The 9,873-nt window shown below is 44.0% G+C and overlaps 1 protein-coding gene across 4 annotated transcripts in view; it reads right to left on the reverse strand.

The window, feature by feature from the left end:
* Nucleotides 1–9,638, reverse strand: part of CDK13 (cyclin dependent kinase 13) — a 122,359-nt gene extending 112,721 nt beyond the window's left edge. For all 4 annotated transcript variants that reach the window (XM_080666904.1, XM_080666902.1, XM_080666903.1 and 1 more), the window contains exon 1: nucleotides 8,258–9,638. In XM_080666904.1, coding sequence (XP_080523030.1) covers nucleotides 8,258–9,489 — 1,232 coding nt within the window. In that variant the 5' untranslated portion in view covers nucleotides 9,490–9,638. The remainder of the gene's footprint in view (nucleotides 1–8,257) is intronic.
* Nucleotides 9,639–9,873: the final 235 nt, after the last annotated feature.

Consider the following 9,873-nt stretch of genomic DNA (forward strand, 5'->3'; position numbering starts at 1 on the left):
ACTGAAAACAGGAACAGGATAACTGACAACTCCGCAGACAGTGGAGACTGAGGAAATGGGTACTCGCATACTTGGAAAATACAAATTGGTAAAAGCTTTCTGAAGATGCAATATGACAGAATTATCAAAACTACAAATGTGCATAGCATTTGTGGTCCAAGAATTCTACCCCTGGGAAATGTAATTTAGAAGATATTATAGGACAAATGCACATAAAATTTGCAATAGATACATAAACATAGCAAAAATAAGTCCTCTAGGAGCTTACAGTGTAAGAGTAGCAAAATGGAGTTGGCCAAAAAAGTTATAAGTACACCAATACAATGGAAACCTAGGAATCAATAAAAAAGAATATACTATGGATTACAGCAGGGGTCCTCAAACTACGGCCCGCGGGCCACATGCGGCCCACCGAGGACATTTATCTGGCCCACCGGGTGCCGCTGCCTGTCCTGCTTAGCAGCCGACTCGTCCCGGGCCCGCAGTGCGCATAGGAATTTGTTCATAGTTTTTTTTTAAACTATAGTCCGGCCCTCCAATGGTCTGAGGGACAGTGAACTGGCCCCCTGTTTAAAAAGTTTGAGGGCCCCTGGATTACAGGGTACAAAGTAGCATTATAGTATATTCTCATTTATATAAAGTTTTATGTCCCTATGTATATATGCATAGAAAAGTCTAGAAGACTGTTCATCAAAATATCAAGGGTGAAACATCTCAAGTGGTTGGACTCAATGCGCCTTGAATCTCTTACCCTTTTCTATACTAACCGAAAATTTCGACAAGCCTCTACTATCTTTATAAACAAGTGAAAAACAATATCTGAAAAATATGACTCCAAGGTAAAATAATTCATTTAATGTTGGATAAATTAAGTTTGGCGTGTCAAAAAAAAAAAAATCTCAGTGAATGTGTCCCTATGCAACTGAAACTAAAGAAACAGAAAAGTGAGAAGGCACATAGCCCATTAACTATTTTCAGCTTTCAGTTTATCTCACTACCCTTTTCTTTTCCATTTTATAAAAATTCCAGTTTTAACCTAAATTTTACCCTCTAATCTACATTTTATTTCCCAAATATATTAACATGAGATTCTCCCACAATTTAGATATGCACAATTTAGAAATTTAAGGAACAAAAATCAGTGCAAACAATACTAATACTTCTGATCATTTTGCTTCCAACACCCACTTTAAAGCTTACAGATATCTACATATGAAACAAAGCAAACCAAAAGCAAAATAAAAACTTCAGTAATATTTATCTTAAAAGTACACAAAGAGAAAAAACTAATGATCTTAAACCCAGCCGGCGTGGCTCAGTGGTTGAGCATCGACCTAATAAACCAGGAGGTCTGTCTCTCTCATCACTGATATTTCTCTCTCTCCCTCTCCCTTCCTTTCTGAAATCGATAGTTATTTCAAAAAATAAAAAAACAAGTAAATAAAATTATTTTAAATAGTGAATGTTAAGCAACATTAATTTTAAACTGGTTTTTCAGAAATAGCTACAATTTTTCAATTAGCATATAGAAGGTTGACATTCAGTCTGCTCAGAAAATTATCGCTAAAAAAAAAACCAGATCATTTATCTTGATCAGTATACAACAGAGCACAAATATAAACACTAGGTGCGAATTTAGTATATTCACAATAAAAGTGATTCCCAGCTTCAACCTATTTGGTAAAGAAGCTAGAAAAAGGTTCTTAAATTCTCTACTTATTTATTATTTTCCCTATCCTAGAGTGTATGTGAACCAAAATAGCAAGTAAGTTTAGAAACACAACTGATATCTGTGCAAAGATTCATTTGCATTAATCTGTGGAGAAAAATGGTATTTCAATCTAATAAACATTTTAGTATAATTACTTTAAGGAAAAAAGGTATTTCAATTAATTCAACCACTAATACACTTCGGAATTTGTCCTCTAGGAGCTTATAGTCTAATAGGGAAAACACAAATATAGCCAGCCAAGTAATCAGAATATTAAATAGCGTTTTTTAAGCCCCATAACAAAGATAAAGCAAAGTGCAAGGGATATAAGAAAAGGAATAAACTTTTTTAGATGAATGCAGAAAGGTTACAAGATGGAGTGGAATTTGAGTTGGGTTTTGAATGCAAAACTGGAGACAAAGAGGAGAAAAAAGGGCATTTCAAGCTAAAAGAACAGCAAGAGTAAAATTATAGAGAAATGAAAGTGCCTCTGAAAACAGAATTCTGATAGAATGGGGCCAGATCATAAAAGGCATTACCTGATTATGCATTGGAAAGCTTGGACTTAATTCTATATAATGAAAGTGACACATCTAACCAAGATTTTAAGTAAATTCTAATAATGAATTCTATATATATAAAAGGCTAACATGCTAAGTCAGGGGTCCTCAAACTTTTTAAACAGGGGGCCAGTTCACTGTCACTCAGACTGTTGGAGGGCTGGACTATAGTTTAAAAAAAAAACTATGAACAAATTCCTATGCGCACTGCGGGCCCGGGACGAGTCGGCTGCTAAGCAGGACAGGCAGCGGCACCCGGCGGGCCGGATAAATGTCCTCGGCGGGCCGCAGGTGGCCCACAGGCCGTAGTTTGAGGACGCCTGTGCTAAGTGTACCTCCGCTCACCTGACCGGTCGCTATGATGTGCACTGACCACTAGGGGGCAGATGCTCAACACAGGAGCTGCCGAGCTGCAGTGACTTGGCAGCGGTGGTTCTTGGGTGACGCACCCCGAAACCAGAGAAGAGGGAGCCCAATTCCTCGCGGGGCTGCGCGGTTCCACATGGGGCTGCGCGATTCCACCTTCAGCCATGGGTTATGTTGTTTCTGGGGCACTGTCGGCCCCGAATCTGGTTTACTGCACACTTGCGTTTGCGTTCCACACCCTGTACCACGGCAACTTTGCAGAGTGCCCTCTCCAGGACCCTTCGGGGGATGTCGGAGAGCCGGTTTTGGCCCGACCCCCGCAGGCCAGGGAGGGACCATGGGAAGTTGACTCCAGGTCGTGTCCGGCCTGTCTCACCCAGTCCCATCCCACCAACCACCTTCTAATTAAGTTCCTTTCAATGTGCACAAATCGGTGCACCGGGTCACTAGTCCTGCTACACAATAAAAGGCTAATATGCAAATCAACCAAACAGCATAATGACCGGTCGCTATGACATGCAATGACCACCAGGGGGCAGACGCTCAATGCAGGTCCTGCCCCCTGGTGGTCAGTACACTCCCACAGGGGGAGCGCCACTCAGCCTGGGTCTCGGCTGGCGAGCGCAGTGGCAGTGGCGGGAGCCTCTCCTGCATCCATGGCAACATTAAGGACCCCTCGGGGGATGTCCGACTGCTGGCTTAGGCCTGCTCCCCGTGGGCGCAGGCTGAGCTGAGGGACCCCCCTCAAGTGCACCAATTTCATGTACCGGGCCTCTAGTTAGAAGTAAAAGAATAGGTGAATAGGGAAGAAATAATAACAGGAAGTGCGATTAAAAAAAAAAAAACAGAGGGCCTGAACTAAGGAGCTAAAAATGGAAATGGGATAAATAACTTGTGTTAGAACAAAAATGTGGTAAGGGCCGAGTAGATATAAATGTCACATAAGGTTTGGTCAGAAAAAGGAGCAAAATACAAGGCCATCTTAATAATAAAAGGAGTGATTAAAAATTTGGAGACTTAAGAGAATTCACCTAAATTTAAAGCCCTTCTGAGAGTTTCTGCATTTATTCTAGTATGCTATACTTTTGACACTTTTAAAATACATTTTAAGAATTCCATTCATCTAAGGATACCCATGACTTACTTCTAAGTATATATATTAAAAGCAGTAATTTTAGGAATTTTAGGAGCTTCTTTTTTTTGAATTCTTGAATGTCTTCATTTTGTATGTTTTAGAACAGTAGTTTTTAGGACAAAACACTAAATAATCCATGACAGAGGTACCCCACATTATATGCAAGTGAATATTAATAAATTCACTTATTTACATCTAGGTCCACCCATCTGTAGATTCTCAGGGTCTTATTATTTTTCCATAATGGAGACTCTGCTACTTCTTTTTTTTTTTTTTTAATATATTTTATTGACTTTTTACAGAGAGGAAGAGAGAGGGATAGAGAGTTAGAAACATCGATGAGAGAGAGACATCGATCAGCTGCCTCCTGCACGCCCCTTACTGGGGATGTGCCCGCAACCAAGGTACATGCCCTTGACCGGAATCGAACCTGGGACCCTTCAGTCCGCAGGCCAATACTCTATCCACTGAGCCAAACCGGTTAGGGCAACTCTGCTACTTCTTGGTAGAATAGAACTTCCATAGGTTCAGAGAAAGAACCAATTATATATATAACAATTTACTGTATTAATTGTACCTGATCTGACTTGATCAACTTCGGATCAAGAATCCCATTGCAAAACAACTATCAGTAACCAAGAGTAATTAATGTCTTTAAGAAATGTTTTTTTTTAGTCTCCTATTCATAAAAGCTATGAATTAGTAAAGACAAAATGAGCTGAAAGAATCTTTAGAAGAATTCGTTTTTTAAAATCCTCAAATGTTGCAATGGTAGCCAGGAAAACAGAAATTAATAGATAAATTTCCAAACAGGAATTGAATTTTAGCAAAACAAATTATGTGAGGTGGCCAGCTCCCTTTAATGCCAGGTGAAGTTCGATACAGCATAATACCAAAAGCATGTACTTTAGAATCAGACCAATCCAAGCTGACCTTGGAACAAATCACTTTAACTTTGCAGGCATCCTCAAACTACGGCCCACGGGCCACATGTGGCCCGCCGAGGACATTTATCCGGCCCGCCGGGTGCCGCTGCCTGTCCTGCTTAGCAGCCGACTCGTCCCCGGCCCGCAGTGCACATTGGAATTTGTTCATTTTTTTTTTTTTTAAACTATAGTCTGGCCCTCCAACGATCTGAGGGACAGTGAACGGGCCCCGTTTAAAAAGTCTGAGGACCCCTGTTTTAGAGTTTCCATTTCCCAATCAACAGAAATGTTTCTAACTACCGGTAACGTGTTTTGTTTTGGGGGTGAATGTACATTAAATATTTATCAATGCCTGGCACATAGTAAAACTCATCTTAGTACCTTTTCTAAACAGCCCCTCTCTTCAGTGCACCCTCACATTTATTACAGGGCCAATCAGCAAAATTATGTGACTTCCTACACCCCAACATTCAGGTATTAAAGAAAATATGGCAAACTGGTTATACAGGGGGGAAAAGTAAAGCTACAAAAGAAGTGATTTAAAAGAAAAGCATGAGCAAAGGACTGAAGATTCAAATAAAAGCAAAGAGCCATCCATTATAACGTAGATGTCAATAAAATGGAGAGGATTTATTCTAGGAACTAATACCAAGAAAAGTATCAATCATGGTTTCAATACTAGTATTTTGAATGTGTTTGCAGTTCCTTAAAAATATCTACATTGACTATTAATATGTAAACTCCATGTGGGCTGGAAAAAGATCCAATGCTTATTTCCTGCAGCATAACATGTGGTCTATATTAAATACTTATATAATCCAGGCCCACATGAATATTTCATATGCTCAGTAAAGTCCATCACCCCTTCATTTACCCTTTCAACAATTATTGAGTCTACTTCTGTCAGACACTATGATTAGCACTAGGATTATAATGGTGGTCAAGATAGGCTAGTTGCCTTCATGGAGCTCCCAATCCAGTAGTCTATTCCTTAAACAATATGGGTCACCTACCACAATACTATATTCTAAAAATAAATAAAACTTTTTGTATTAAACTGGACAAGTGAATTCAATTAATTGTTCCTAAACAGTAATTAATACATTTGCTATATTTAAAAACCTTTAAGTTTTTCAATCAACTATGTTAGCTATAAATTCTGGGCCCCACATTTTAAGCAGGACATTTGACAAACTAGATATAATGTGGAAAATCTAAAAAGCATACCTTATAAAAAATGAGTTTTGAGGCCAAGAAAAGAAGACTCAAAAGACATGGTAACTGCCTTTATATTTTAAAGAGGTAGCATACAGGTTTGCTCTGTATCATTTCAAAGGGTTAAACTTGAAGCAATGGGTAGACCTGACACAGAGCTGGATTTCTGTTTCAATATGAAGAATTCTAATAATTCAATAACATCTAAACCACATTAGATTTCTGTAATACTCTACACTATTTCTATACATAAATTTTCATTTAATTCTTGAAATACACACACCACAAAACAAAAGTTATTTTCCTGTTACAGCTTAGGAAACTGAGTCTCCAAGGATCTTGCTAAAACCTGGGCAAATCAAGACTAGACCTTGAGCCCTAGATCTAATGAAATAAGCTGCCTTCAAAGCAATATCTTCCCACCTCTAGATGTATTCAGGAATACACCAAATGGCCAGCTGTCAGGAATGTTAGTCAAGACATTCTAAAGCTCATTCCAAATCCAAACTTTTAGAAATACTAGTGGTCAATATAAACACCATGAATGGTCCTCTAGAAGGCAAGTTTCATAAGGGCAAGGACCTTGTCTTTCTTCATTGCTATATCCCAGTCCCTAGAACAGTATCTGGCATATAATATATACTCAATAAATATTTGCTAAATATGAATAATCCTAATCACACGTACCACTACTATGTCAAATAAACAAAATGCATAGCACTATTAGATAATAAAGGACCTTGCTAAAGTATCCAGCAACTAAAAAGCCTGCTAAATACAAAATCCATGCTTAATATTATATCCTACTTAAAATCACTATCTACAGTCCTGAAATTTAGCCTAATCGATTTTCAAAAACAAATTCAGTTAAAAAAAACAACAACACACAAACCTTTTGGCAAACCTAAAATATCTTAACTAAAAGTACAATATAAGGTCTTACAAAATGTAAAGAATGAATTTGGTGAAATGACTTTTCAGTGTTGATAGTCTGCTTAAAGCATCCACCAACTAGCATTTTGAGTGTGAACACTGTAAGAATGAAGATTTGTATACAGCTGTTTTAAAGATAAACTCACACCTGTATCTCTATTCACATCACATCTTTACAAACACTAGGCTGGCACTTCAAAAAATCTGCTAATTTTACAGGTACATATACTATACTGAGTCAATATAACTCATACATAGAGGTACTAAGCATCCATTTGGCATTAATGAAAGAAAACTAAGACCAATAGAAAAATCACAATCAATGCAAATGTCATTCTGTAAAATCCTAAATTACGAGGCCTAGAGTTTCCAGACATCTTAAAGAATATAAGGACATGCAAAATACTCAAAAGTTCCGTACAATTCACCGTGCTTACAGGTAGTTATATAGCAATGCTCACACGGAGAAATACAAAAAAGGCGTAATAGCTATATGAAAGATTTACTCCAATTTCACTAGGTTAAATTTACCTTTTAAAAGACTTCTAAACAAAGATTCTGATATTTAAGGGTATACTAGTATTTTACTTTAAAGTAAGTGTAAATAGTAACTCGGAATAATAGTTAATGTGAGAATGTACTAGAACATTTACCTGGTTACACTGGACTACATCAACTAGATTACATTTGCACGTAATTAACAACTGGGTGTCATAAAAATCCGACAACCTTAAAAAAAAACCAACAATCTTGTCTTTGTCATTTTTCTACTTTTTGAAATTATGACTGAAAGACTGCATAAGAAACTATACCACCAAAAATATAGCAAAATGGACTATCTTCCTTGTCTTCAAGAATTTAGAACTATAAGCCTTTTTCCCATATTAATACACTTTACAGAAAAGCTGCTTTCCCATCGTTGACACATTAATAATCTATATCTAAATCTATATGACATCAGCACGTGACTCAAATCGTCCTTTATAATATTTAGTCCCTAAACTGCAGTACATTCCTATCTTCAACAATGAAACCTCTTTAGAGGGTTTTCAAAAAAAGTATGACAAATTAAACAAGCTCTAGGCTTACCCAAATTAACTGTGCTGGAAAAACAAAGAGCAGCTGAGAGAAATCTGTTGACATATTAATACAAGTTTAAAACTCTGAACTCTTCCTTAGAAATCTTCCTTACCAGAGAGGAGAAAAGCTCTGTTGGACCTGTTGCTCTGTCCCTCCAATCCCCTAAAAGGCGTCAAGGGCGCCAAAACGCCTCTTGATACTAGAAGCGCGTCCCAAGTTGGGTTGTCTAGTCTCGGGTGGTTTGGCAGAGCCCAGTTACCACTTTCCCTGCCTCCGGGAATCTGGCCAGCCCAGCCCAGCCCAAGACAAACGCACGGGACGGCCGACTCACCTGATCACGGGGCTGTAGGGGCTCCGGGAGCGACGCCAGCTGCTGCTACTGTAGGGGCTGGGAGACACGTCGCCGCCCCGTTCGTACGAGCTGTGGCGGCTGTAGCTGGGGGAGCGGCGGCGGCTGTAGGGGCTCGGGGAGCGCGGCAGCCGCCGCGAATAGGGGCTGCTGCCACCTCCCGCCGGGCTGGGGGACTTGCGGCTCCGCAGGCTCTGCGAGGCCCTGTGGGACACCGGGCTGTCGTCCCGGCCTCCCAGGGGGCTCAAGGACCGCTGCCGCCGCCGGTAGGCCTTAGGCTCGGTCTTGTCCTCCCGGTAGGCCTTGGGTGGCTCCTTATAGGCAGAAGGCGGCTCCTTGGACGACTTAGTCCGGCTCCGGTGAGCCTTCAGGTCTCGGTCCTTGCGGCTGCTACTGCTGCTGGACGTGGCCGAGGCGCTTTTCCGGCGGCCGCCACTGCTGCTGCTGCTGCCGCTCTTGGTGGCCTCGGCCCGCTCCTCGCCGCTGTGGCTGTGGCGGCTGCGGGACTTGGAGGCCTCGCTGCTGCCGCGCTGCCCGTCCCGCCGCCGGTGCTCGCGGTGGCGCTCCTTGCTGCGGCCGCTACTGCGGCGGCGGTCCCGGCGGGGCCTGCGCCCCGACCCCGACCCCGACCCCTCCCCCCGCCGCTGGGTGCCGGAGGAGGAGGCCGGACTCCCGCCGCTGCCCCCCGTCCCCCCGGCAGCCGTCGCCGCCGTTGCCGCGCTGGCGCCCCCCAGCAGCAGCCCCTGCTCGGACTGGGAGCTCACATCCTCGTACTCCACCAGCGGGGTCACACCCCCGCCGCTACTAGCACCGCCACCGCCGTCCTGCTGCGGCTGAGGCAGCGAGAAGACCCGACGCTTCTCCGCCTCCTGCCCGGCGCGGGGCCCGCGGCGCCGCTTCTGCCGCCCTCCTGGGCGCCTCTTGCCTCTCGCCAGCCGCTTGACCTCCAGAGGGGGGCCCGGGCTGAAGCAAGAGGAGGAGGCCGCAGCGGCGGCGGCGGCTGCGGCGGCGGCGGCCGTGCCGGGAGCAGCCAGGAAGAGCAGAGGCGGCGGGGGCGGCGGCGGTTGCAGGAGCTGCGGCTGTAGGAGCGGCAACAGCAGCGGCGGCTGCTGAGGGGACAGGAATCGCCTCCGCTTGCGGCGTTCCTCCAACTTCTTCTCCGCCCAGCTCAGGCCCCCGCCTCCCCCCAGCGCCGTGTCCGAGCTGCTCGGCATCGCCTAGAGCTCGCCGCAGAGCGCGGCGCGGGTGCGGCCTCCTCCCGGGTCAGATCCTGGCCATCTCTCCCGCCGGAAACGGCACCGCGGCGACGGCGGAGGGACACCGAGCACCAGGGCGGTTCGGCAGACACGCCACGATAATCCGGGTCGGGACGCGGGTCCCTGGGTTCCAGGTCACCGTGGGGTACGCAGCGGCCTCCAGGCCCGAGGGAAGCAAGAATCCGGGCGGCAGAGCTCCGGTTCGCGCTGGTCGTCCTATTCTGAGCAGCAAAAACAGCCGATGCACTGGGCGCTGACCTGCGGGGAGTCCGGAGTCCTCCAAGTGCCCCCGGGGTTTGGGGAGCGGCCTTGGCCGCACTCAGCTCCAGCAGCGCAACGCGG

This window comes from Plecotus auritus (genome assembly GCF_963455305.1).
Source record: "Plecotus auritus genome assembly, chromosome: 4".
NCBI lineage: Eukaryota > Metazoa > Chordata > Mammalia > Chiroptera > Vespertilionidae > Plecotus > Plecotus auritus.